Source organism: Fonsecaea multimorphosa (assembly GCF_000836435.1).
Source record: "Fonsecaea multimorphosa CBS 102226 unplaced genomic scaffold supercont1.8, whole genome shotgun sequence".
NCBI lineage: Eukaryota > Fungi > Ascomycota > Eurotiomycetes > Chaetothyriales > Herpotrichiellaceae > Fonsecaea > Fonsecaea multimorphosa.
In genome coordinates, this window is record NW_015971642.1 from 238735 (window position 1) to 266160 (window position 27426).

The window sequence follows — 27426 nt, forward strand, 5'->3', positions numbered from 1 at the left end:
CGCCTAGCCCCGATGGCTATGGCGGCACCATTGCGGCACGAAAAGCGAGTCTTGGTCAGACCGGTCCACTCTTTTCTAGGGCAGCTGCACCCATCATTGGGGGGCACGGGGGGTTGGACTAGCAGCCTGGCGCCCCCAGTCATCGCCTAACCACTTGCCCCGAGATGGTTTGTCGGGCTGTGGAAAATCTGGACAAATGCGCTTCTTTGGCGTCGCCTCGTGCCAGCGCCGATCTCTTGCTGGGTTCTCATCATCCATGAGCTGATCCCCCCATGGCCCATATGGCGCAGAATGCACTTTTGCTATATTAATTCGCACACATGCACCTTGTTTGCCTGTTTCTTTGTTCTGTCCCCCCCGGACTAGACTTGCTATCTTATTATCAAGTTGTATAATCACCTCAAGATCCTGTCTTTCGCCTCATGCGCCCCTCGACACTCGCTCCCGCCAGCTATCCTCTCTTGCAGCCACCTCCTCCGTTCTCGGCATCCTCGCCGTCGCCTCACTCATCACTGACTTCTGCTACCCAGCCGATGCGACACATCCTACGTCCATGAGCAGCTCTCAGCGCCGGGTTCACCTTCCGATGTCGAGGTTCTTTGAATATGCTAGCAACATCCCCATCCCCTAATATCCCACCGACGACCACCCTCGAGTCGGGTGTTGCCGTATACTCCTCCTCGAGTCGATCGCAGTATGATCACTCGACGATCACAATTGTTAATCCTCGAACTGCCACCTTAGAACAGGCCAACAAAACCCGCAAACGCCCTCCCTCCCACGATCTGGACTTCCAGAAGCCCCGCAGGATACCCAGTACACGATCTCTCGATCGCTACAAATATTCCCCCCGGCCACAACCCCGCGTGAAAATGGTTGATGCTGCGACCCAATATTCTCCTCCAAACCAACAGAAAGCTGAACAGACTCCGACCAGTACAATTGCTGGCCTGCAACTATCCGAAGGCGAGGACCAACCAGCCAAGACGGCACCCCTCCCATCGGCCGCGAAGCGACGTGATGGCACAGCTACTAGTCCTTCCAAACCGGAGAGCACTTCGAGTTCAGGCCCGACCAAGAGAGTGGCTCCTGAACCCCCGGCTGAGCCAGAAGTGTGCGAAAATGGAGTCGAATCTGAAGAGACGCAGAACACACAGCACTCCCCTGTGAAAAAGGCACGCCCGGATGCCCCACCACCACGGATAATGCCACTGCGATATGAGACCTGCAACACCCGGGATCTGGTCTTGTTAATATCCTCCATGCTGATGGAACTCATCCGCTACAACGATGCCATCCCCCTCCGAGAAGGCCAGCTCACCCGCTTCCACTCACGGGCTCCTCCAGGTATTTCGGTTCCGGACTACCTCCAAAGATTGACCACTCACGCCACCTTGTCTCCACCCATATTGCTCAGCGTCGTCTATTACATCGACCGCCTCTGCGCGCTCTATCCCGCATTCACCATCAGCTCCCTCACCGTACATCGATTCCTCATAACGAGCGCCACGGTCGCGAGCAAAGGACTGAGCGATTCGTTTTGGACTAACAAGACCTATGCCAGAGTGGGCGGCGTGAGCATGAAAGAGCTCGCGCTATTGGAGCTTGAATTTCTCACCCGAATGGAGTGGCGCATCGTGCCGAAACCGGAGGTTTTGGTGGATTATTATAAATCGCTGATCGCGAGAAACTCGCAGTATCAGCTCGAAGGTACATAGCCTCATCCACGCACTTTGATGTGGAAACATTTTTTTAACCACATTGACTTCCCATGTCTGTTGTGTAGCCAACTAGCAGATAGCTGGGAAATTGGGTATCTCAAAGCTGGAGGACCACTATTTATGTGCACAAGGGAGAAAAGATCAGTGACGGAAATCCAGGATACCCTGAAAGTGTCTTCCCGAAACGAAAAGGGAGCAGATTTGGACGGCCGATCATAATACCATTTTGTACTAGAAGATGGCAACATCATGCCATCCCCACGAGAATATTATTGATACACATTACAACGTTTTGAAACTCTTCACGAGTGCCCATCCATCCACGTTTCGCAGAAGTTCTTTGTAGTCATTGCTCGCTGTCCCAAGCCACCACATAAAGTAAGCTGTCGCCTGTATTATTGCAGGGGTTGATGTGAGAAACATGGACATGACACCCAGGGCGCCATCTATGAAAAATGCCGTACGTTTCCTCGAGGTCCCCCCCCCCAACTCCCGGAAAGCTGCAAGTCTTTGAGCTAAACAGGTGCACACGGCATAAGAATCCAAATACCTCGTACATTCAAGGCCACTACCATGTTTCTGTTGGACCGGAGATGATGTCCCCATTCCCCACCGGACAGAATCGAAATACCTCGTACATTTCAGAGCTGCTCCCCTTGTTGGATCAAAGGACGAGATGCCCGCCTATGTATCACGAAGCCCGGAACTCGGCGGCGCGAACTTCAAGCCCGGTTCTCACCCTTTTCTCCCCGCTTCACCTCTTCCTCGTTCTTCTTCTTCTCGTCTTCCACGAACGACGTGGCTTCTCGGAAGCAAACGTGCCACGAATGGGGTTCTGTTTCATTGCTGTGGGTGGAATCTAGAACAAAGAATCTCCGATAGAGATGCGCATTCGCCGCCGTCCACCCGACGAACCATTCAACTAATGTCTTGTCCCGTGCTTTGACAGCCTTGTCATCAAAGTCCGCACTGTTCCAATCGCCAAAGACTGGCAATGCTGAGGGCGACTGGATCAAATCGGAGCTCTGGTCCCAGGGCCGGGCGTGGGCGAATTCATCAGGGTTCAAAATAGCACGACTTTTGTTCATGTTCCATGACGCTTCCAAGGACAGCAGGTTTAGTTGATTGATGGCTTTAACGATCTTGACGTACCTAACGGAGGCTAAGCAATTGGACATGATTGATAGGAGGCGAAAACTTACTCGTCTGGTGTTCCATCACGGCTTTCCTTCAGCCTCCGCAAGAGCCAGGAAGTGATGTCAGGGAAAAGTGCCAGCCTCCAAGATGGCATTCTCGGGTCCAATCGTATTCGCAGCAGGAACCACTCCAATACCCACGACGTCTCTTGCGGATGACGAATAACAGTGTCTTCTGTGATGCACAAGACCATCCCCCGCGGAAAGAGTCTCGGCCAAGGACTTCGCTGGTCAAGTCTGGGATCTTTTAGCTGGCGGGATGGGGGCGGGGATGAGAAGGGGAGCTCGTAGCAGAAGATATATCCAGACCGGAGCACTTTGTAGAAATGGGGGAGATCGCAGTATGCTTTGTGCTCCTCGTGAAATAGTATAGCGGCAGCCTTGGTGGTGAGAGCTTCTCGAAACTCGTCCCAGTCGTCCGTCTCCGAATCAATGAACACCTGACGCGGGTTCAAATGCGTATGCAGCCATTCTTTCACTGCTCGAGCTTCGGCTGGGTGAGTCTTCCCAAAGCATATAAATACCCGTGGCCTGCGTTGTAATCTATCCCCCTTACCAAACAACTCGTCGAAACTGACGGGGAACGCCAATCGCTCTATCGCAGGTGGTTTGGCAGTCGGGTCATCCGTCGGTCGTCCAGATGGGGATGTTTTACCGATTGACGCACCATCCTGCGCTGAACTTGCACCTTCATCTGCCGTTGTTGTTGCTGCCCTTGGTGCTGATATGGGAGATTCGACTGAGCTCTGCACATGAGAGCCCACCAAGCCCGTGCCCGTCTTTGCCAACGTTGTTGTCGGTGTCGTCGTTTTTGATGCTGATAGTTCGACTGGGCTCTGGACATGGGAGCGCACCGAATCCGTACCCAAGTTTGCCAACATTGGTGATGTTGTTGTTAATGCTGGTAGTTCGACTGGGTTCTGCCGCCACGCGCCTGCATGCCATGTTATGGAGGTTCGAAGTGGAGGCCGTGTGGATTGAGTCGCAGTTATTGGCAATCCTGTATCTTGTTCGCTGGCCGAGGGTAGGTCGTCTCGATCATTTTCCAGATAGATCCCAGGTAGCTTATTGCGGACAACAAACTTCAAAGCGTTTTCAGATTCGTTAACCGCCTCTTCCCCCGAATCTCCCCATCCAGGAGCTCGACTTGAGTGCAGAATCAGGACGAGACTATTCCGGGTTTGAGGATATTCCCAGACTGCAGCCAAGTCATTCTCTTCCAGATATTTGCATAGATCTTCTATTGCTCGCCGCTTGTCACCTTGAGCCTGGACTGAGAACGTTCCGTGCTGCTGCCAGTGTAGCTTCGCTCATCAGTAAGGCAAATTTCATAAGACAAGATTTCAACTTACGTCTAAAGAAAATCTAGAGTATTGCTGTGCGTTCATAACCCACTTGTGTTTGAACTCAATTGTCGGAATATGTCTGCCGATGTCTTTTGCGGTGCCTCGAAGTTTGCCAGCCAACCACCCCGGTAAGTCAACCAATGTCACAATACCTACATCGTGGTCTTGAAATCGTAGAAAAACATCAAGATTAATTTTCTGTCCGAGACTTGTGGTCCTCGCAGTCATTCGGTCAAATCTTGAAGTCATCGAGTCTTTGGACGAACTAAGTTTGAGGGAACCATCTACAGGCCGTGACTGAACAGCTGATATGTCCACGGCCGTTGAACAGAGGACAGCATAATCATCCCTCGGCGCTGGGAGAACATTTGCACTGTTCGAGCGTGGGCGGGAGACGGGTGGCCGTCTCTCAGCGTATGGGGTTATTGGTGCCGCGGACGGCATCGAATCGCGGGACTTGGCTCTAATAGTTGAAGGTCGCCTCTCGGTCAAGGAGTTTCTGCGAGGACTCTTTGTTGGGCCCTCATTTGCAGCTGGAACACCTGCTGCCGCGGACGGTATCGAATCGCGAGACTTGGCCCTGACGCTTGAAGGTCGCCTCTCGGTCAAGGAGTTTCTGCGAGGACTCTTCGATGAGTCCTGGTTTGCAGCTGGATCCTCTGGCGCAGAGGGCGCTGTCGGGATGCTTGGCAATGACCCCATGGCCAGCAGTGGTGAATCGCCATGTATGCTCTGATTGGGACGCTTAGAGTATTCTTCCAGCGTCTGCTGATTGTCGACATGAAGCAGCTCCGTCTCATTGTCTTCCGGAACAAAAAGGGGAGAGCCCTCGGGTCCATGTTTTGGAGTAGCATCTTGAATTTTGGATGCGGGCTCTATGCTTCCGGACACAGACCAAGCGTCTGGTTCTCTTAGATCCAGTTTTGATATGTCTGGTGCGGGTTCTCGACCTGCTAGTTTTACAGCCTGATTCTTCTGTCTCAAACTTCTGAACCTCTTCCCTGCTTTGGCATCTTCTGCATTTGTTGCTATCGATGCAGAAGGAACATTCCCTGTCTGTTTTGTAACGGCCGAGGTGTTCGGGCCAGAGTGCGTTTTCTGTTTGGGTCTGAGCATCGGCATCGCACTAGTTTTACTTTGCTGGGGTCCTGTATTGGTCTGACTATTTGCTCCTCCATGCTCCGCCGCAGGGAGTGGGTGGGGAACAATGTCGTTTTGCGCCAACGGTAGTGGAGCGGAAGGTGTGTAGTGCTTTTCTGGATTCGTTGTCGTAATGGGAGGCGGCTTTGCACGGACTTGCATCGATTTCACCTGGGCGGAGCCTGTTTTGGCCAGCATGGGATTTGGTGGACGTGGCCGCTCTGCAGGAACCGCGTCTAGCACTCCGGGGGCTTCCGAAGGTTCCTCCTTCACAGTCGGTGAGCCAGATAACCGTGGCCGCTTGGCTTTCGGTTGGATTACGGGTGGTGAAGATCGCCGTGGTCGCTTCGTCGTGGACAGAGAATCTGGTGACTCGGATTTTGGCGTACGACTAGACGACCGATTCGAAGCCTGCCGAGACATTCGTTTCAACGCCTCGCGACGCTTTGCCCGCGCTTCTTTCCGCGCTTCTGATGCTTGGAAATCGTTCATTCGCGCTTGTACCATTGCAAGCTCTTCCTCGTCCAGATAATCATGAGCATCGCGCTGTCGCTCCCAGTCTGTCAGAGTTGCCTCTGTTAAAAAGCTTTCGGCAGGCTCCCAAGTACATTGCTCATCACCATAACCCACCCACTTGACGAGATAGATAGGTTTGCCATTGCGTTCAGACTGATAGAGAACCCTCTCAACTTCGTACTCTGGCTCCTCTGCTGTGGAGTTGTCGCTGTCGGAGTCGGACATATTGCCCTTCAGTCCACGAGGTTGAAGGACGAACAGCAAGGAAACCTGAACAATTTCTGGGGTTGAAGCCTGTCATCGGCCAAAGGGTGACAATCCCCAGCATTCAGTGTAGACAAGATTCTGGCCTCAACGATGCGAATGAGAAACTGAGTAGTCGGGAGTTGCTACTCACAGCTTGCGCCACAGCAAACATTTTTTAGGGATGCAACTTGACGGTTTGTCTCCTTCATCATGGCTCTTCAAAGGCAACACACATATCAGTGGCCCTTTCAGATTCCATTAAGAGTGTGCGACGCGACGTCAAATCGTGGACTGATCGCACTGCGACATCGAGGTGAGGTTCAATGCCTGATCACGTGAGTGCCAAGATAGTTCCCAGGCTGCGCCCTAGCGATTGTCCTCCCGAGCAACTTGAATCATCCCAACTTCCGAGTGGGCCTTCATAACACCATTTCCAAGAGAATTGGAAACTCGCACCTTTCCGACGCTGATACCAGACTCTCCATCGCCTGCCAGTTCGTCAGTTTCGTGCTGATCAGGCCCGAGTTGTGTATTTTATCGCACTTCATCTTCCGGTGTGTGATCGAGGTTCGCCTTAAACCTCCTTGATCATGGCGAACGACGAGTACGACTTTCTCTTCAAGGTCGTTTTGATCGGAGACTCAGGCGTCGGCAAGTCGAACTTGTTGAGTCGCTTTACTCGCAACGAATTCAATCTAGATTCCAAATCTACCATCGGTGTTGAATTCGCAACCCGATCCATCCAAGTTGATACCAAGACGATCAAGGCACAGATTTGGGACACCGCGGGGCAGGAGAGATATCGTGCCATCACGTCTGCCTACTACCGAGGAGCAGTCGGTGCCCTCCTCGTCTACGATATCAGCAAGCATCAAACCTACGACAACGTTACAAGGTGGTTGAAAGAGCTGCGGGATCATGCGGATGCCAATATTGTTATCATGCTGGTCGGAAACAAGAGTGATCTGCGGCATCTACGCGCTGTTCCTACAGAAGAAGCCAAACAATTTGCCAGTCGGTGCCCCAATGGTTCCTCCGCTAGGTTCATCGAGCTGACCCAGGCGCAGGTGAAAACAATCTCTCATTTATTGAGACCTCAGCTCTGGATGCAAGCAACGTCGAACTGGCATTTCAGAACATCCTGACAGGTGAGTCCTGGTAGCGAGGCTTTTGATGACGAGTGCTAATACTTGGGAAGAAATCTACCGGATCGTCTCGAGTAAGGCCCTCGACAGTGGCGATGCAGCCCAGGCACCAACAGGCGGTGTGAAGATTGACATGACTCCCTCTGGGGCACCCGATGCCAAGGGCAACAAGTGCTGTTAGGTTGCGCAGCACGAAACATCAGTGATTGTGTCAGGAGCATGGCGTTCTCATACTTGTGCATGACCTGATTGACGATGTATTGAATGTGATCATGAATCATACGGTTCGTCGGCGGGTTACGGTGGTTTTGGTCACACGAGACAGATGCATTTTTGCTCTGTTCTGAAATCGACGACTGCCTCTCAAGGTTTCCGTTCGGACTCTTCGTGTTTCACAGGGAGTGGCATGTCGCAGGATGATACAAGGTACTGCAGAGGAAGGACTCTTCCGCTTGACGTGTAAACATCAATGGTCATTTTACATTAGAGCAAACTACACGTAGCCACAAGGGGGACCGGAATGCTGAGTTATGACCCAGCAGCCTTTCAAGGTTGCCAGTATCCGTAACCCCATACAAGCTTCTTCTGTGAGGATTAGCAACGCAGACACATTATTCTAGTCCTTTCCTTCTCGTGGTCGCGAATTGGGAAAGAAGTGACCGCGTGCCGCACATCTCATATCATGCTCGGGAGCCGTCGACCCGGCTCACTCGCTTGGGTCCTCAGATCCGTCACACACTCGCCTCGCCGTATTGGACACACGGGACGAACCCTGTGGACCTCTCGCATGAGCGCACTCTGGGCGTGGTCTTCCGTCCTCCAGAGGTTGACAGCGAAATGCCATCGAGACTCCTTTTTCAAACAAACTCGACACAGCGCCTGCTGCCGGCACAGGCTCTTTCATGCATGATGATGTTTGATCCGGACAAGTCCAATCCCCGCGTGACAAACCTGTGTTGCGTCAGCATGTCAGCTCAGCCCATACCGGCGTTGACGGCTTCACGGGGCATTGGGCCCGATACGTTGGGCTTCTGCCTTGGGTCATCCATCCCTGTAGCACAGACACGCGCTGTAACCTTGAGATCTACGGAGCCTAGCACCGTTTCAGAGCATTGAGAGAGATCACTTGAGCCTATCATTCTCCCAATCTGTTTACTGACTGCCTTCCGCTACTAGTAGGAGGAGCGGAATCGCGCAGGCTTTGCCAAGAAAAAGCAAGGCTGAGCGCGCCAAGCTCGGAGCGGATGATATCAGACGCATAGCTATCATTCCCCACTGACTTGCCCTTCAGGCACATCATACGTGCGTAGCTTACAGCTATCTCGTACCTCCTCCGGTAGACTTCTCCAGCCCCGAACCAGATGGAGTTCGAAAGACGCGTTGCGGAGATCATTGGCCGAAGCCCCCCTTGACCGAGGCTTTGCAACATCGGTCTGTCCTCCTCTGATAGCCCTTCATTGTCAGGATGAGACCTAATTGTATCGTGCAACTCATTCCGGCAGGCTCGCTGACAAGCATCGTCTGTCTTTCTCCTACGACCTTGCATCTTACTCTTGTTCTTGCACGTTACTGTTGAGAAACCCACAGTGTCCAATGGGTGCCACCAATCTCCAGGGGCGATCAGTGCGGGGAAGTGGAGCAGGATGAACCCGCTGGGGGCAAGGCTGTACGAAGCAACAGAAACCTTCCATCCCGGACGATGGGGATTACTCCGCAAAAGCGGATTGAGCCTCGGTTATGAGGCCAGCTGGATAGACCAGATAAATTCGAATGCTCTCAAGGGCGAGGATAAAGGGGGTTTAGTCTCCACATTCTGCGATTATATGCAGTAACTGAACACCAGTCTTCGAGGCCTATCTGGTACATACTTTTGCTGCAGAACAGGGGATCATGGCAGCAACAAATCCGACTACCTCTGAGACGATGGGTGGCGGCGCGGGAGTCGATTACGATGCCTTAGTCGTCGGTGCTGGCTTTGGTGGCATCCGGATGCTGCACGAGTTAGGCAAACAGGGTCTATCCGCCAAAGCATTCGAAGCAGGAACCGGAGTCGGCGGCACGTGGTACTGGAACAGATATCCCGGGGCCAGAACAGACAGCGAAAGCTGGGTGTACATCATCACCTTTCTAGAAGAGCTGGGACTGGACTGGGACTGGAAGGAGCGCTTTCCCACTCAGCCAGAAGTGGAAGTCTATCTCAACCGGGTCACTGACCACCTCGGTCTCCGCAAGAAGATTGAATTCAACACCAGAGTGACAGCGGCACACTGGGATGACTCGAAGAATGTGTGGAAGGTCACAACGTCAAAAGGCGACACGTACACTTGCACCTTCTTGGTTACCGCGACAGGACCTCTTGCTACTCCGCTGAAGCCGCCTTTCCCCGGCCTCGAATCCTTCCAAGGCGAATGGTACCAAACGGGGCTCTGGCCCAAGCACAAAGTTGACTTCGCGGGCAAGCGTGTGGCGGTCGTGGGAACCGGCGCCACCGCTGTCCAGGTTATTCCCATTGTCGCGCACAACGCCAAAACCCTCACCGTCTTCCAACGCACGCCGAACTATGTCCTCCCGGCACGGAATTATCCACTCACCGAGGACCAGCAGGTCGCGCTGAGACGTGAATATGAAAAGGTGGTGTCACGAGCCAGGGCTCAAGCTTTTGGGATGGACTTTGTCGACGCGACCCTCAAGTCCACCGACCTAGAGACCGAGGCAGACATCCAAAAGGTGCTGGAGTTCGGCTGGGAAATTGGTGGATTTCGCTTCATATTCGAGACCTTTGCCGACATGCTGACCAACGCCAAATGCAATGAAATGGCCGCCGAGTTCGTGCGCAACAAGATCCGATCGATTGTCAAAGACAAGGAAACTGCAGAGTTGCTTTGCCCGCATTACACCATTCTGTCGAAGCGGCCTCCTCTTGGCCATTTCTACTACGAAGCCTTTAACCGAGACAATGTGCAGCTGGTCGATGTCAGTCACGATCCGATCCAAGAGATCACTCCAAACGGTCTGCGCACCGGTAAGAAGGAGTTTGAATTTGACATGATCATCTTCGCTGTTGGCTTCGATGCCATCACCGGGACACTCGCGCAGATCGATCTTCGCGGCAGCCAGCACCAGCAGCTCGCGGAGCAGTTGAACAAGGACATGGCGACCGCGTACGGCATCACCGCCCCTGGCTTCCCCAACCTGTTCATGGTGTCGGGCCCACAGGCGCCGTTTGCCAACATCCCCATCATCATCGACAACACCGTGGACTGGATCGGCAAGACCGTCTCCTTCATGCGGTCGAACGGCTATGGGCGGATCGACACCAAGGAGGACTATGCCAAGAACTGGAGCGACCAGGTCGACGCCGCCTTCAACGCCACCGTCCTCGCTCAGGGCGCGAAGGACACACGCTCGTGGTACATCGGGGCGAATAAAGAGGGCAAGACGGTGAGGCCGTTGTTCTGGTTCGGCGGCGTGGGTCCGTACTTTGATCGCTGCCAGAAGGAAATCGACGAGGGATATCCTGGGTTTGAGTTCTCGTCTCCGGAACAGGCCGGTCGGGCCAGGCTCTGATGGCAATCACGGAGGGGTGGCATTGGCAGCAATCCGAAAATATCGCTGTATATATGACGGTTGTTCGCCAGCAGAAGGCGGTGTGCACAGCTTCGATATGGCCCGGCCGGTCTAAACATGGCACAAGATGGACTTTAAAAGGGCACATGCAAGGGAGTTGCTTCAGTCTCGTTGTGCAGGAGAAGTCTTGGAAAGAACTCTATTGACTTCTTACACCAAAGGGAGTGGTGCTTTACATGCACTTTGCAAAACTGGAGAACCTTTTCCAGTCAAATCGAAAGATTGATTCTTCTTACTGGTACTGTGAACAGTCGCTTGCCTATGCCAGACATCATCAACCTTAGTGAATTGCGGACATTTATTTCCACTTCTACTTTCCTCTCCCAAGCACTCCTACTGCAGCTTATATTGCGGTAATCACTACTCCCGCCTTCTCCTGCCAGATGGCTTCGCGCGCCTGTTGCACATCCACGCCTCGCGTATGCAACACCGTAACCCAGTCTTGGAAAAACACGGATCCACTCTCGAAGAAGCACGGATCGTGGGTCTGTTGCTCGATGAACCGTTCCACGTCCGCGCGGCACACCGCGTTGTCGAACAGCCACAGGATCTGCGCGGGTGAAAATTTCAAGAACGACTGGATCAAGTAGAAGTTCTGCAGGTCGCTGCCCCATCCTTGCATGTGCCTGATCCGAAGTTCCTGGACTGTCGGTTTGTGTAAATCATGGTTGTCAGCGTTGCGAGAACTGTGGAAAAGATCATGGTATGCTTGCGGAGTGGATGACACGGGGCGAAGGTAAGGATACTGCAGCGACAGATGGAACTTTTGTGCATCGTCGGGAATCCGCGAGTATACGTCTCCATCGGTGGGACAGATTTCGGTGGCGAGCAATTGTTCGAGCAAACCGCGGAAATCTTCCAGCTCAAACAGTTCGTCGTTCGACCACGTGCGCAGCAGCTGCAGTCGTTCCGCGGTGGCTGTTGCGTCGGTGCGGGCATTGCGATAAGGAAATTGATGAAATGCTTTTGCGTAGCTCCATAGCCTGTAGACCGCGCGGCGCAGTCGGCGAGCTTCGTGGCGATCCAACATGCGTCGGTTAACGCTCTCCGTCTCTAGCCACTTGAATCCGGGGAATAGGTCGACGTAGCGCTGTGCCACGCGAGCAACGGCAGTGACTTGCGAGAGCAAGGCAAAGGACAGAGGCGGAGTCCGCCGGATGTGCAGCATTTGATTGTTGTTCTGGGTCAAGAGTTGTATAATATCTTCGACTGGGCCGTCTGTTTCATCTATTGTGCTGAAGAAGAGTGCCAGCTTTTGTGATTTGGGGAGGATTTCGTAGAAATAGCGACAGGTGAGAGACAGGCTGATGATGTCTGAGACGGAGGAGAGGGACTCAAAAATGCGGATGAGAAGTTCTGGGGCGAGGTGTTGTATTGCCATGATTCTATGCTGTCAGCCAATGCTCGGAGGAGAGTGGTAGGGGACAACGTACAAGGTGCTGTGGAAGTTGAATTGTATATATGCGAACTAGGGCATACAAAGAGCAGCGATGGTGCTGCTATCACTTCAATGGTCTCAAGAGGTTGAGACCCCGACATTGGGGTTATCCAGGACAAGTATCAAGCAGGAGGAGGGTGAGGTATCAAGTGGCCCAAAGCCGCTCTGCCACAGAGGGCGGCGAGCGTGCGTCGCTTCCATCATGGCTAGGACAGATGGAAGTGCAACGCTTTCTCATTCCGCAGTCGATGGGTAAGAGGGAGGAGGACAAGGAATAGAGAGTCAGAGTCAGAACTGGAGAGGTTGATATACTACGAGTACGCAGTCCGGGAGTCCAGCTCGCCCGGTCGAGAAAGCGGTCTGGGGCTTGGCAAAACAACAACCGGCCGCTTTTATCACCTTCACCCTCCCGCTCACCGTTGCCCTCACCTCGCTCGCCTTTGAAGCGCATTCCTCGTATCGACAAGGAGTTTGATCTTCTTAGAAAAAGTATTATTGCTCTTATGGTGGACACTGAGATCACTCTTATGAACTTTGCCAGGCGGCATGTGATTTGATTGTCTGATCGGACAACCATGTCGAAGCATCACGAATTGGGTATTTGTTTCTTCGGAGTATATCAAGCCTCAATCACGAGTTGAAGACATTTGGCTCAGTCAAATGTCATAGCAGCCGAAGCAGTAATCGTATGAAGTCTTTGAGAACTTGTACCACCGGTAGAGCTGACAGGCTACCATTGTGTAGATCATCTAGCTACTCCATCTATCGCCGTCCTTTCAAGAATCCCTTAATCACGTTCCCAGTCAATGTTGCAATGTTATTCTTATAGTCGTCCCATCCGAGTGAGCAGCACCAATTGATGCTACCCATCGAGAAAACACCTCCTCCACCGCAGTTGATGTAGTACGTGAGGTCCGATCGGATGAGAGGGTTCTGCGTGCCCAGTGTATTGGTGATAGGAAAGGGTGCGTCTTCAGGCACAATGCCAAACTCATCAGGATGACCAGTGCTAGATGCAAGCACCTTTGCAGTCTCTGGACTTCCATTCCTGACATCGAAGCGGTCCATCTCGTCACCACTGGCTCCCCCACCAAGACCATACTCTCCAAGGATCTCGTCTTTGCCGATATTTTCAAAGATCCAGGCCACGCTGTCATCCGTCTTGCTCAATTGGGACCTTGCGTAAGGGACACCTGGCGCGGCACCTTCGCCCGCGAATCCAATGGCAAAGAGCACATTGCATGCTCGACCTCGCGATCTCCATAAGCTTCCCTGTTGACCATCCAGGCTATGGATTCGTTCGCCGCCATCAACTTCGTACGATCGGGCACCCTGGTCCCCACGGCGAATTTCCATTCGATGCGGCCGGGTGGCGATATCTGTAGAAGTGACCCAGTAGAAACCATTTCCCCCCAGGTAGACAAGGTTGCCGCCTTGCTTAGCATATACTGTATAGGCATTGTAAGAGTGGACGCTCGGGTACTCAGGGTGGCTTCCTGTAATGACAGTGTTGAAGCCTTGAATAGCTGCAACGCCTTGCTCATGGAGATCATGGTCCGTTACAATCTCATAAGGTATGCCCTCTCGCTCCAGAAACCCTATCATCATGGTATCTGCGCTGAATTCGCGAGGCCTCTTCCAGGCCCACATGACATAGTTTGGCCTCATGTTGAGAATAGGTCGCTTAGCCGAAGAATAGACCACTCCAGATCCGTCATTGTGCACATCATAGTTCGATAAGCCCAAGTCGGTTCGCCGTCTCATCTTCTCAAAGTCTTCCGTGATGGTGATATCGTTGATATCGAAGCCGGGCCCTACATCGATTGAGGAGATGCGCTTCCTGTTCCATAATTGCTCGTTGGCATACGCCAGATAAGTGAATGTCGAGATGACGAACGCCACCTTACCCTCCCGCTCCGCCCATGCCTTTTTGTTTGGCCGGACGAAGAAAGGGATGCTGTCTGATGCCTTGTCGGACTCGACTTCGACTGCATAAGCCCCAGAGCGAGCATCTGCTGGGATCGTGATCCGTATATCAGTCTGCCACGCCGCGTCATCGAGATCGTCTTCATGAAAATGGATCGCGCCGTAGCCGTACTGAGCTTTGGTCCAATCATTCTCGGTCCCATCCCAGTCATGGCCCTTGACAGCCCTGGTAGGAGCATTTACCAAATTACCGTTGCGCCCATTGCCGGAAACGTCCACTATAGTATCAGTTGACATGGCACGCGAGAAGTCGAACTTCACCAAGGTTATAGGGGTCTGGCCCATAGTGCGAATGCAGGGGCTATCGAGACGGCCGTTGAAGAAGTTGGTGGCTCGACGCCACCCTTTTGTCGCATCGTCTGCATTACTTGCGGCGAAAAGCAACTCACTGGTGTGTGAGATGGCGATTGGATCCGTCAACTTATGCGAGAAGGTGAGAGGATCTCCTGATGAAGCAGCGAACAGCGACAGAGGCTCAATAGAGATGGTGAGATCGGTCCCGCACCAGGAAATGTTCACTTTCGACCACCTTTTCCTCTGGGGCTTAAAATTGGTATTGATGGTCTCAATTTCGCGACCGTTTCCAGACCAGAATTCTGCGCTCCCTTTTTCGTTTATCACCAGTGCGAAGCCCTTCTTGTCGCTGATCTCAAGTGACGACAAGAGCGTCTGGTAGTGGCCGGCTTCAGGCAACCAAGGCTGGAAGTAGAAGGAAATATCGAGACCCTGGATATTTCTGGTAGAAGAAGGAAACCAGTTCTTTACCAATGCATAAGAGCCTGGTCGAGCAAGCTGAAACCTCCCAGTGCCAGTCCCAGCGGGACACTGTGACAGGATCTCCTTCTGCTCCTTGGGTGAATGTTCAAGATTGACTCCTTGAATGATTCGCACCGTCCGATATTTGTAATTCGGCTCCGTGCACGATATCTACATCTCAGTCAACGATATGATTGATACTCTCTCAAGTATGGTTATCGCAGTGGGCATACCTTGATTTCGACCGCATCACCTGGGCTTACAATCCAGGGTTCCGCGTAGCCAATGATTTCAGCAGGGTAGCCTGCAGGGGCCACATCGATTGTTGACATCTAGGCGCCGGTATCTTTCTCTGATGTAGTGGAACTGCCAAACTATGGTGATGAGCCTGTGGCACTACTGCTTGCGTCGAAAGACTGAAGATGCAGAGTCGCCGTTTCTCAAGGTCACCCAATTATATAGGTCTTTTTCCACTCTCGAAATGCTGTCAGCCTCATACAGATGCTTTCTTCGGCACCAACAGACAGTTATCATGAGTCAACCGCCGAGAGTCTGGGCAATGGGTAATACCACATACCTAGGTATTGTATGCGTGTGGATTTCCCTTTTCGTCGAACTCGGCTTCCTCTTCGGGAACGACGAGTCCTGGCCCGCACCTCTGCGAGCCTTATCAGCAAAGTACAATATGCTCTAGCAAACAAGCTTTCATCGAAATCTTATTGGAGCTTGCCCTTTCTTCTCGGCTCACCTTCGATCGTCAGGTTCTCGGTTCTAGAGTTCGTCGCCAGCCACTGGCACATCTTCAACTCGAGAGTAGCGGGGCAAAGCTGGGACACTATCGTCGTAACTGAAATGGAAGGTTAGATAAACAGACTGGGAAAGGTGCCCTCCGACCCTGATATGCTTCCAAGCCAGGACAACCTGTCTTCGTCCACGACTTACACCCACTACTGTGAACATGTATGTCTTGAGCAAGTATAAAGGTGAGCTCAGTCTTCCAGAGAGCAAATCCGATGACCTTGCATTTTCCACCCTCTTTGAAATTTCATACAGTACATCTTCACTATGGCAACAGCAGTCCCGGACGTGGTGCCAGGGACGATCCATCTGATCGATACTCTGCATCATACAACTCACAACCATGATATTGTTCTCAATCCTCGTCCTAGCGCCGATCCGGAAGATCCGCTTAACTGGAAACCTTGGAGGAAGCAATTGAACATCTGGATGGTGTACACGTACATCTTCGGAGTTGCCATTGCCACTGCTGTGCAGTACTCTGTGCTCACAAACATCTCTGAAGAGACCGGTATATCCGTCGCCGACCTCAACACGGGAACCGGCTTGATGTTCCTCTTCTTAGGCTGGGTATGGTATCCCTGAAATTCAACTCCTCTGGCACGGCGCTTTCAACTCTGCCTCTGTTTACAACGGTACAAGATCCTTAGGCTGACAATCTTCAGGGATGCCTCGTCTGGCAACCTATTGCTTTGGTCTTCGGTCGTCGAGGTGTTTATATTCTCAGCAGCCTTCTTGCAATCGGGCCCATGGTGTGGACAGCGTACTCCCACTCGGCAGGAGAATGGTGGGCGCACAGAATCCTAATTGGCATCATTGTCGCTCCGGCCGAATCTCTGCCTGAGGTCTCGGTACCAGATCTCTTCTTTGCTCACGATCGTGGTCTTTACATCGGGTAAGCTTTCGGCTTAATACCTTTCTGTGCATCTTCTCACAGTGTCTGGATAGCCTCTATGCTTTGTTCGTATTCGGAGGCAACGCTCTAGCGCCCTTCTTCGCCGGATTCATCACAGACGCACTGGGGTGGAAATCTGCCATATGGTTTGGTACCATCGTGCTTGCCGTCACCACCGTTATCATCTTCTTTGGCCTCGAAGAAACAATGTATTTCCGGGAGACCATAGAGGGCCTGGACGAAGGAGAGGCAATTAAGGACAATGAACCTGTCCGGGAGCCATCAGTACAACCCACAGAGATTGATGAGAAAGCCCCCAGACTTGTACAGGGCCAGGTCGTCTCTTCAACCAGTCGGGAAGCACACACATATGTGCCTCCTCGGACTTATCTACAGAAACTGGCGCTCTTTCGGAATGTTCCGGGTCGTCCATCCGTCAGGCAGATGTTCATCATGATGTATCGACCTCTGCTCATCTTTTTCCATTTTCCGTCCGTCGATTGGGCGGGGTTTCTGTACGGCGTCTCGCTGTCTTGGTACAACGTGTGCAACGCGACAATGAGTCTGATCTTAAGTGGGGCACCGTACTACTTTTCACCAACATCGGTCGGCTTGGCCTTTCTCTCTCTGTTTGTGGGCGCCGTTCTCGGTGCTCTGTGGGCCGGTTATGCCGGGGACAAAGCGGCCCTCTATCTCGCCCGTCGCAACGGTGGCGTACGTGAGCCTGAGCATCGCCTCTGGGTACTTCTGGTCTCCGGCATCATTGGAGCTGTTGGCTTTATTCTCTGGGGTGTTGGTGCTGCAAATGGGATTCACTTCATGGGCTTGATCATCGGCGTCGGCATGGTCGAGTTTGGAGTTGTCGCGGGTGGATCGACATCCTTAGCCTACGACATCGACTGCTTCAAGGAAATCGCGGGGGAAACGCTCATCTTGGTCATCGTCATCCGCAACACGATGGGGTTCGGAATGTCGTATGGAATCACCCCATGGCTCGCGGCGCAAGGGCTGACCAAGACTTTTGTCGCTGTGGCCATGCTCTCGTTGGGCACCACATTGACATTCTTGGTGTTTGTTGTCTACGGAAAGGCTCTGCGCAAGTGGTCGGCGAGAAAGTATTGGGAGTATGTCAGCACATTGGTCATAAAGGTCGAGCATTGAACTGGGCCGAATTGCGCGCTTCCGTGCAGATTTAGCCCTCAAATCTACCTCTACCAGGGTAATCCTATCAGGGAAGTTACTTGGAAATGGGGAGCATGGAACAAGACCGAGCCTCGTGCGTATGTTGGAGTTCTATTGTCAATAGTATCCTATATGGGGAGAACGAACACGTATTGTCGGGTACTTTGGCTGGTGAGGTGTCTGGGTCTTGACTTATGGCGACATCTTTCGAGTTTAATTTCAGAAATTCTTTTCCCTGAACGAGTGCCTGTTGTATCCTGCTACAAAATGCTGTCTATCATTCTCAACGTCCCGCCCGAGCCCCGCTTCTGTTGCCTCAGCTAACTACCTAGGTGTCCAATTCCCCAAATCTTTGTCTTGGGCACAACCCGGGAACGGTGCGTATCAAGCTCATCATAATATCCGCTTTTCGGTAGATATTGGTCATAGAGGCCTTTGTCCGGGTCATATCCTTTCAAGGACAACCTCGAGTAGACTTCAGACAATGTAGTAATGAGATCCTGCAATAGCAAGGCTAGGTCACTCATGGCCCAAAGATCCATGCAGAACATGGCACGCTAGAGTTCGGCAAGACGTTTGTACTACCCAGAAATGGTAAACTCTCCTTCCACATTGATGCATTCTCTGCAGTCTTTCTCTGGCCATGTGTAATTACTCAGCGGACGAATACGAATCGAGAGTAGCGATAGTGGTCCCAGTCGCTGTCGTGATGCTCGATAGATGCTCAATAGCACATCCTTGATCTCTACTATTTGAGCTCGCCCACCTGCCTCTTCGAGCCGGGCCTAGCCTTAAGGAAAAGAGTCTTGAAGTACTCGCCCCGCGTCGGGAATTTGAGCCACGGTCTTCGCCGTCGCTGATACTCTAATCCCCCTGATGAGTTTGGCTCACAACATATAAAAACATAGACACGAGATGTTAGTTTGTATAAGCAGTCACTCGTGAATGGTTGACACCTGATATGGCGAACCATATCCGTATTCACAACCCGAAGGGTCTCTCTGATCCGACACCTTTCATTTATTCGCACACGGCTTCGGTTGAGCCCGGCTCTCGATACATCCATATTGCAGGTCAGGTCGGCTTCAACAAAGATGGCACGATGCCCGCGGACTTTGCAGCACAGGCTCGTCTAGCCTTTGCAAACCTCAAAGTCTGCCTCGCAGAGTCCGGCGCTACCATCCGGGACATAGTCTCCCTGACCACGTATATTGTCGACGACGGCGCTGTGAGGCTGATTTGGGACCTTTTCCAAGAGTTTCTCACCGATGAAAAGGGCCTATTCGCCCCTCCCGCTGCAGTGATACCTGTACCGGCGCTCGCAGCCCCTGGGTTGAAGATCGAGATTCAATGCGTGGCAGCGACGAGGCCCCGATCTGCCCCGGTCGCCGATGCTATTGTTAGGCCTTTCCAAACCATCACCGAGGTCGACGTTATAGTGGTTGGCGCTGGTCTGAGTGGCATGCAAGCTGCTACTGACGTGCAAAATGCCGGACTGTCGTGCATTGTTCTTGAAGCCAAAGATAGAGTAGGAGGCAAAACATTCACGACAAAGGTGCAGAGCGGCCCTGGTGTATTGGATCTGGGAGGTGCCTGGATCAACGATCAAACACAACCCAAAATGTATGCGCTGTTCAAGAAGTTTGGCTTCGAGCCGATCGTTCAGCGGGTCAAGGGGGATGAAGTGTTTAGAAGCAATAAATCGAGTCAGATACACAGGACAGCATGGCCGGGCCTGCCGCCTGTCGAAGCAAGACAACGTGAACTCTGGACGAAGATTGCCAACGAGCTTGACGAAGATTGTAAGTCGATCGACCTGCATGACTCCACGGTCAACACCCATGTTGAGGATATATCGCTGGGAGAGTATTTCCGCAGCAAAGGTGCAGACGAGGGCGGATATGCTTTCAACTTCTGGAAAGCCTGGATCAGAGCTCTGACTGGCACCGAACCTGACCAGATCGGGTTGGTCTATATGCTCGACTATATCAAGAGTGCTGGTGGTGTCCAAAGCTTGCTGAGCGACGGACCTGACGGAGCCCAGTACATGACCAATCGACGAGGTGAGAGAGAGAGAGAGTCGTCGTTTCTCATGCAAAGATGGTAGCTGATGACCGTGTACGACAGGAAACCAGACCATTTCAAAGCGGCTTGCGGCGGATCTCAAGCCCAACAGTGTGCGACTGAGCACTCCTGTCAACCGAATCACGCAGACAAGCGATGGTGCATTGGTCGAGACCATGACGAGGGAGATCTTCCGGTGCCGTAAAGTCCTGGTCGCCATCCCGACGCCACTGTATAGACACATTAAGTTCTCTCCACAGCTGCCTGCGGACAAGCTGGAATATATCAACTCGGTCCATCTCGGTCCATACTGTAAGTGCATATTGATCTACGCAGCGCCGTGGTGGCGCGAGGCGGGCTTGAACGGCTCCTTCATCGACCTGGACGGACCGGTAACATTCTCCCGCGACGTCTCCTCGGATCAAGACGGCATGTATGTGATTTCCTGTCTCATCTTCGGCGACTATGCGCTGAATTGGATGCGACTGCCGATATCTCGACGGGTGCAGGCGGTGAAGGATCAACTGGCCGATATGGTGGGAGAGGAATATCGTGGCAAGGTCTACAACACGATAGAGACAATCGAGAAGAACTGGTTCACCGAGCTTTGGAGCGAAGGCGTGCCCTGTCCAATGCCCGCCCCAGGCGGTATATGGCCGCGATTGGGGAACGCATTGCGCAGGCCTTTTGGCAATCTGCATTTCATAGGGACCGAGACTGCCATTGAGTGGAAAGGGTATATGGAGGGAGCTGTGCGTGCTGGCGAGCGGGGTGCAGCCGAAGTCCTCGCTGCAATAGGGAGCGAAGACAGTCCAAAGACCGGACCCAAGCTTTGAACTATAGATGAAACTGCTCAAATGCTGCTGAGCAAAGGCAGGAGATGTTGGTACATGTTGGTAGATATATGGCTTGACTCAACCAAACATCCACTCCCGCCCACGATCCAGTTCATCCACGGCGTTGTGGGCTTCCTGCATCTGTAGATTCGAATGCGCAGGCCGGGATGCGCTGAACACGTTTCCCCACCATACATGCGGATCCCCCGTGTCCTCCATCAGCGTCCAGGTAGCCTGCATGAGACTAAGGGCGTGGTCGAATAGGGGCAGTCCACTCAATTTGCGCCATCGCCGACAGTAGTTCTCGGCCATGATGCGGAAAGGCAATTGTTCCGGATCGGCGTCCAGCTCGCACGCCGCAAACATGAGCGGAATCAGACACTGCTTCTGCAGATTTGACTCTGGAGGGATATCCCTCACCAGCCAGAGGATCTCTTCAGCAAGAAATCTGCATCGCATGATGGACGTCGAAGGCAGCTGAGACGGCTCGACAGCCGGCCTTCCTCCCACGGGCAAACTTAGCCTGAAGGAGGACCCAGCACTTTGACGTTCCTGAGTGTCTTCGGCCGGACTCCAAACATTGACGCCGAAAACCCGCGTACAATACAGGAGCAGACCTAGTCGCCAGCAATCAAACAGTGCAGCAATGCCCCCATCCCGTGGATCCAAGACGACGGACCACAGATTCCGTTCCAGTGCTGCGGCTTCGCTGCCCTTGACATTTCGTGAAGCCGCTTCGGCAATGTCGTAGATTTGGAGGAATAAATCGTCCGGACAACCGTTTAGGGCGAGCAAGTTCCAGCTCGAGATTGACCGCCAAGCCATCAGCTCTTCAATCCATTTACGAGGAAAGATTGGATTTCGTCTTGAGATCAGTGCGCTAGTCGTGTCGTACCATGCAAGCTGAGCGATCTGAGTCTGGAGAGGTGGATTGTACTGCGCAATCTCGATGCCGCCTCCAGCCTGAATGACGCTGTACGCGCCCCGGAAGTGGACTGGCCAATTCGAGTACGCGGTGTCGACGTACTGTTGGACTTTAGTAAGCCTCTGAAAGCAGAAAGAGAAAAGTGGATTTCACTTACGTCGAGACCGATCAATGTCAGGATCGTGCCGACCAGGGCCGCTGGATGGGCGGAGTGCAGAACAGAACTGAACGCGCTCAAGGCCCGGTTCTTCAGATGCATTACTTCCAAGCTCTCGGGTTGGTCCAACAGATGAGCCCGATACCGCCCACTCAAAGCGACGATTGCGTCCATCAAGCAAGGGTTGTCAAAGGCCATTGGAAGACACATGTGCCAGGGATTGATCTGGACCTTGAAAGTCAGAGTCACAAAAGAGAATCTCCACCGATAGAAATCCAGAACTTCGGACATTTGGGGTGACAGCCGGTGGAGATTCAGGAACTCAAGGCGAGGATTGGCGCAGACAAGGAGCGGGCTCGTGGCGACGAGCTGAGGATTGCACAGTACCAATTCGGGTTCGGAATGCGCAAGTTCAGCACTGGTTTCAGACAAACTGAGGATACTGCCGGTTGCGGAAAATGCCCTCGGTCGTTTGCGCGGACTTGGTTGCTTGGAGTCTTCGCGTTTCCGTAGTCTCTTCGGACGATGGGCCGGCAAGCTGAGCCTTCTTCGCTTGACGCCAGTTTCTTGGACAAAGGCAAAGTCTGCAGGGCCTGCGAGGGAGATATGTTCGTCTTTCTCCCTAGATGCATCTCCCATCCGAGGTGCAGGAGATGTCATTCGACTGAGTTTCCCACGACTGGCGACGCCGCCCAGCCAGTTCAAGGCCTGAACGTACCCACCGCAGTTATTCCCAGACGTTGCACAGATACTGCAGCGTGGCCTCTGCCGGTCGCAATGTCGCTTGAAGGACTGGCATGTGTGGCAGTCCGACTCTGCACGGCCCAAGGAATTTGTTCGGTTTGAATGTAGAGCAAATGGCTCCCTACTAGTAGAGGGGCCGAACACAAAGGAAAGAGCATGTTTGGTTGAGGCGGCAAAGCAGGAGGAATACGTCGGGCTCTGGGCCATCTTGCAGATGACACATGCTCGATCATCCCATATTTCGACGGCGAAGGCGAGATATTATTTCAGGAAGATAGGAAAGGCATTACATTGAAGAGGCGTGAGAGGGTACATGATAACGATAAGGACGAAAGCGGAAGGAAAGTTGCGGGGTCTCGACTGAGCTCGACACTCGAGCATCGACCTCGGCATGGCTTGATTTAAACTTAGGTCTTCACAGGCCCACAGGGTTTAACAACGTGATACCAGCAGAGATGGAGCTCGAGCTCGTCAAATTCAAGCTGTACATATGTCTGTCGAGCAAGGTCATCAGTCAGGGACCCTGACCAGCACATAGCTTGAGATTCTTGATAGTGATTTCTGTCTAGTCCAGAGATTGGCTCTCTAACATGTGCCCAGGCAAGTGGTGGCCTTTCAAGCCCGAGTGGCGTCTCAATCTAATACCACAACTTCTCATTGGGTTGGATCCCACTCTTCTCACAGTGCTCAACGTACATGCGCCAGAAGCTGAAGCCATCCATGATCTCTCTCAGGCTGTTATCGTCATGGAAAAACTCGATCGATCCCATGACGTGGAAGAGAACCTCAGCGCCTTTTCCCATCCACAACGTATGGATCGTGCCGGGGTTTTCGGTGATGTAGTCCCCAGCCTTGGCCTTCCAGGGATATCTGGGTATATCTCATGTCAGGGAGAGTTTGTGATAGGGGAAATGGAGCTTGCGTGTACTCATAATAACCCCAGCTTCCACTGACGGTATAGGCCTTGACTTCTCCTCGATGCCGGTGCTTGCCGAGCTCTGCTCGTGGATCTGTCTTGAGAACAATAACATATGTACCACTTCTGTTGTCGAAGCGGAGTGGTTTCACCCAGATCGTGCCTGTCCAATGGTACCAACAAGTGTCATTCTCATTGTCGACATACACATCTGGTGCTCCCATGTCGGTGGCAATTTTGAGTTCTTTGAGCTCATTGTCCTTGACACGGTCAACAGGTTGATCGGATGCACCTGGGATGGCGATTTTAGAGGCTACCGCTGGCAACGCCGTGTCAATAGATGGAGCCATAGTCAGTGAGGTTACTCTGACGAGGACGAGGTAAGTTGTGGGATGGAAAGTGCTTGTAGGCTTGTGCTAGGTCAGGATTTGCGGAAGATATAGGATGGCCATCCAGCGAGACTTGTCAGAGACAATGATTCCCCCCAACAAGCTGGGGTGAGGGACCGCATCCAATGATAAAACAAGCAATTACGTTTCCTAACGCTATCTGTGCGAACAGGAATAGCGATGTGTCTTCACCGCCCGCGGTGGCTTCCTTCATCGACTTGCTACAGTTGACGATGACGCATCTCAACCTTCGCCATGGTGAGAATCCTGTTGGCAAAGTGGGCAGGCGACATGGCCGGAAAAGTATAGCTCCTGTCACTCCCTCCGCTTTTTCCAGTAAGTATAGTCTGTGGCGCGTCTCCGCAAAATCTAGCATGGAGTCAATATGGGGTTAAGGCGATCATTGACTAACGTAATGCTTGAAAATGCGGATACAGTCTGGCCATATCGATTACTGTGTAGAGATTTGGGTTTGAGGCTGCCGCGTTCAGCCATGGATCGTAACATGGTGAAACTCGAATGCCCTGTCAACCATCCCAAATAGGAAGGAGAGCTGGACTATTCAAGTTAGACTGGGATACAGCGTGAGACGCTTTTCTCAAAGGAGGGAACTCGTATACCGAAATGAAATAGAGCACGAAGCGATGGTGATGGTGGGTGGTGTGATGGAGTTGCCAGAGAATGTTGAGCAGTTGGATGCTGAGGTTCGGGCGGTCATTGTCGACAGAATCGATGCGCATTGGTAGTAGGAGATCAAGATAGCACGAGCTGCGGGAGCACTGCAGCCACAGGACGGTCAGATGTTTTCTGGTCTCAGGAGTGGTATATCGACCAACTTTCATAATTTATTTCTTACGAACCCTGGAGAACTAGGAGCCCTGCACCAAACCAGGTGATGTATGCTGGGCTTCGTTTTAGTCTACGGGCTTACAGTCTCGGCAAAGCAAGCACAGAGATTCCGGTCCCGATGAAACAAGCGATACGTTGAGAGATGAATGCGGATTTCCCGCAAGCTACTTTCCTTTAAGGGCCCATCACCCACCACGTATGTCTTGCAAACCTAGGGCATATCCGATCATACCTTATCCTCCCGGTCGAAACTGTTGCCGCGCTATCCAGAGATGGTGGTATGCGCACATCGAGCCTTCGGCATGTACGCATTGCCTCTGTGCTGGTTGTTGGACTCCCTTGACGATGGAGTGACAGCAATCCTTTAAGCATCTCGAAGTCAGCTACTAATTGGTCCTCCACTTCTTCCCTGGACGGTTTTCAGGGGCCTAATAACCACCAACAATCTTCCACAGCTCTCCATGGCGAGCTTGTGGTAGAGGCAAAGACCTCCATCCGACAAGCAACTCTGAAAATAAGGTGATTTCACTACCATGAAGTTCCCGGCGCCTCTGGGCCTGCTAGCCTCTGGGAGCGTCTTTCTATCTCACGGATCACGAGTTTCTGCATTCCTTGTGCAAGACGATCTTTATGCCCACGCTATAGGACTCATGCAGGCATCGCCTTTGCTGGATACCCACGTCGACTTACCTCAGGTACTACGGAGTCTCAGTGAGTGCTGCCATTGCCGACGAATTGCTATCCTTTCCGCAGCGACTGTCTGGTCGACTTTGTTCCCATCGGATGAGCTGGCATGAAAACTAAGGTTGAAACAGGTCGCAATCCCCTCGACGTCATTCCAGAACTTGAAACCCGGATCCCGGGGCATGTCGACATCCCTAGGATGAGGGAAGGCAGACTGGGTGGTGCCTTTTTTACCGTTTGGGCCCCATGTCCCGACACCTTGGGTCTGGATCCGGGGAAGGATTTCCTCGGGAGGACAGATGTGGGTTTCATGTTACTTGAGACAAGGTGAGACGCTGACACGCACAGAGCCTGCGAGATGCATTAGAAGTCCTCGATCTGATTAAAAACATGATCAAGCAGCACCCAGATGTAAGCGGCCAATCTTGAAGTTCATTTTCGTATACGGATGCTAACTTCAGGCTAAGCACTTAAAATATGCCTACTCATCAGCCGATATCAAGACTGCGTTTGAGAACGGCAAAATTGCTTCATTGATAGGTCTGGAAGGGCATGTCGATAGAATCCCTGCCTTCTGTCGAACTTAGCTCATACCGCAATAGCACTCATATGTTGGGCAACTCGCTCTCCACAATGCGGCTTTTCGCTGAGCTGGGCGTTCGCTATGTGACGCTGTCGCATGTCTGTCACACTGGTCTGCGCCACTGGCCCGATTTGTTGACTGTCACATCTGACGACTACTTTAGCATTTGCTTCTTCAAATGGGGGAGGTGGACCCATGCGACCAGCGTACCCTGGCAACGGGCTTTCAGACTTGGGACGGCAACTTGTCTTGGAATTGAACAGACTTGGCGGTGAGTTGGACGTTTGTGGCTTTTGTGGATGGCTGACGGTCCGTACAGTCATGGTTGACCTGGCACATACATCCGACGCAACAATGAAAGAGGTACTGCTCGACAACAAACACGATTGGGCGAAGAAGAAACTAACGTACTAGGTCATTGCCATATCCAAAGCACCTGTCGTATGGACACATGCCGGAGCACGAGCGATCCTAGATCATCCTCGCAATGTACCAGATGATATCTTGCAACTCATCGGTGATGGGGCCGGCAAAAATCGCGGAATCATGTAACGTTGGCGCTTTGATCTTTTTTGACCGGACATTCTAACACGATAGCCAGCCTTTCAGTGTTCTACCCACACTTTATCGGACCTATAGACACAGCGAACGTGTCACATGTGGCAGACCATATTGAACACATTGCAGGTATCGTTGGCAGGAATCACGTCGGAATAGCCTCTGACTTCGACGGCATGTACACGACAGTGAAAGGGCTTGAAGATGCCAGCAAATACCCAAACCTGGTAAGCCTCTCCAGCTCCTGCAGCATACGATACATGTCGTGGCTTTATACAGGTCTTGCAGTCGAGCTAATAAGAGCAGATTGTCGAACTCCTTGATCGTGGATGGACAGATGGTGAAATCAAGGCCGTAATGGGAGAGAACCTTATGAGAGTGATGGATGAGGTAGATGCCACGAAACGACAGCTGGAGCGTGAACTCCCCTCCTCAGCGATATACGAGAAGAGAACTGATCTACCTGCGCCGTGGGCTGGTGCCGACTCTGTGTATTGGCCCTATGAGGTCCAAGCGACGGTGGCAAAGTTGTTCCCGAAGCATGATGAATTGTGAGATGGAGCCAGGAACCTGTTGTCAATTCCAGAGAAGGCGGCTGTTTTGATCCCACAGCATAGCACCCTAGCGACTGGAAATTGGCATGTATTTGACATGACGGACTCCTTGATATCTTCTGTCTCATGAGGTGTTCATATAGCCTGTGCTATATTCATTTGCGTTCTCACAATG

The 27426-nt window shown here is 52.4% G+C and overlaps 11 protein-coding genes across 11 annotated transcripts; 6 read left to right on the forward strand and 5 right to left on the reverse strand.

Moving 5' to 3' along the window:
• Nucleotides 1-605: 605 nt before the first annotated feature.
• Z520_04780 (uncharacterized protein) lies at nucleotides 606-1718 on the forward strand (the record flags this gene model as incomplete). The annotated part of the gene is made up of 1 exon (XM_016775284.1): nucleotides 606-1718. One exon carries the CDS (start codon nucleotides 606-608, stop codon nucleotides 1716-1718), a length of 1113 nt encoding a protein of 370 aa, XP_016633327.1.
• A 725-nt stretch (nucleotides 1719-2443) lies between these two features.
• On the reverse strand, nucleotides 2444-6144 carry Z520_04781 (uncharacterized protein; the record flags this gene model as incomplete). The annotated part of the gene is made up of 3 exons (XM_016775285.1): nucleotides 2444-2873; nucleotides 2924-4221; nucleotides 4270-6144. 3 exons carry the CDS (start codon nucleotides 6142-6144, stop codon nucleotides 2444-2446), a joined length of 3603 nt encoding a protein of 1200 aa, XP_016633328.1.
• Nucleotides 6145-6755: 611 nt separating this feature from the next.
• Nucleotides 6756-7491, forward strand: Z520_04782 (uncharacterized protein; the record flags this gene model as incomplete). The annotated part of the gene is made up of 3 exons (XM_016775286.1): nucleotides 6756-7179; nucleotides 7233-7313; nucleotides 7364-7491. The coding sequence occupies 3 exons, from the start codon at nucleotides 6756-6758 to the stop codon at nucleotides 7489-7491; spliced, it is 633 nt and encodes a 210-aa protein (XP_016633329.1).
• Nucleotides 7492-9200: 1709 nt separating this feature from the next.
• Z520_04783 (uncharacterized protein) lies at nucleotides 9201-10877 on the forward strand (the record flags this gene model as incomplete). The annotated part of the gene is made up of 1 exon (XM_016775287.1): nucleotides 9201-10877. The coding sequence occupies one exon, from the start codon at nucleotides 9201-9203 to the stop codon at nucleotides 10875-10877; it is 1677 nt and encodes a 558-aa protein (XP_016633330.1).
• A 403-nt stretch (nucleotides 10878-11280) lies between these two features.
• On the reverse strand, nucleotides 11281-12318 carry Z520_04784 (uncharacterized protein; the record flags this gene model as incomplete). Its single annotated transcript, XM_016775288.1, has 1 exon — nucleotides 11281-12318. The coding sequence occupies one exon, from the start codon at nucleotides 12316-12318 to the stop codon at nucleotides 11281-11283; it is 1038 nt and encodes a 345-aa protein (XP_016633331.1).
• Nucleotides 12319-13137: 819 nt separating this feature from the next.
• Z520_04785 (uncharacterized protein) lies at nucleotides 13138-15449 on the reverse strand (the record flags this gene model as incomplete). The annotated part of the gene is made up of 2 exons (XM_016775289.1): nucleotides 13138-15288; nucleotides 15351-15449. 2 exons carry the CDS (start codon nucleotides 15447-15449, stop codon nucleotides 13138-13140), a joined length of 2250 nt encoding a protein of 749 aa, XP_016633332.1.
• Nucleotides 15450-16182: 733 nt separating this feature from the next.
• Z520_04786 (uncharacterized protein) lies at nucleotides 16183-17971 on the forward strand (the record flags this gene model as incomplete). The annotated part of the gene is made up of 3 exons (XM_016775290.1): nucleotides 16183-16485; nucleotides 16581-16810; nucleotides 16864-17971. The coding sequence occupies 3 exons, from the start codon at nucleotides 16183-16185 to the stop codon at nucleotides 17969-17971; spliced, it is 1641 nt and encodes a 546-aa protein (XP_016633333.1).
• Nucleotides 17972-18953: 982 nt separating this feature from the next.
• Z520_04787 (uncharacterized protein) lies at nucleotides 18954-20892 on the forward strand (the record flags this gene model as incomplete). Its single annotated transcript, XM_016775291.1, has 2 exons — nucleotides 18954-20055; nucleotides 20120-20892. 2 exons carry the CDS (start codon nucleotides 18954-18956, stop codon nucleotides 20890-20892), a joined length of 1875 nt encoding a protein of 624 aa, XP_016633334.1.
• A 78-nt stretch (nucleotides 20893-20970) lies between these two features.
• Nucleotides 20971-22925, reverse strand: Z520_04788 (uncharacterized protein; the record flags this gene model as incomplete). Its single annotated transcript, XM_016775292.1, has 2 exons — nucleotides 20971-21918; nucleotides 21975-22925. The coding sequence occupies 2 exons, from the start codon at nucleotides 22923-22925 to the stop codon at nucleotides 20971-20973; spliced, it is 1899 nt and encodes a 632-aa protein (XP_016633335.1).
• Nucleotides 22926-23356: 431 nt separating this feature from the next.
• Z520_04789 (uncharacterized protein) lies at nucleotides 23357-23984 on the reverse strand (the record flags this gene model as incomplete). The annotated part of the gene is made up of 2 exons (XM_016775293.1): nucleotides 23357-23588; nucleotides 23647-23984. 2 exons carry the CDS (start codon nucleotides 23982-23984, stop codon nucleotides 23357-23359), a joined length of 570 nt encoding a protein of 189 aa, XP_016633336.1.
• Nucleotides 23985-25405: 1421 nt separating this feature from the next.
• Nucleotides 25406-27252, forward strand: Z520_04790 (uncharacterized protein; the record flags this gene model as incomplete). The annotated part of the gene is made up of 9 exons (XM_016775294.1): nucleotides 25406-25583; nucleotides 25688-25857; nucleotides 25905-25967; nucleotides 26024-26096; nucleotides 26303-26410; nucleotides 26459-26502; nucleotides 26554-26687; nucleotides 26741-26924; nucleotides 27004-27252. 9 exons carry the CDS (start codon nucleotides 25406-25408, stop codon nucleotides 27250-27252), a joined length of 1203 nt encoding a protein of 400 aa, XP_016633337.1.
• Between the last annotated feature and the right edge of the window lie 174 nt (nucleotides 27253-27426).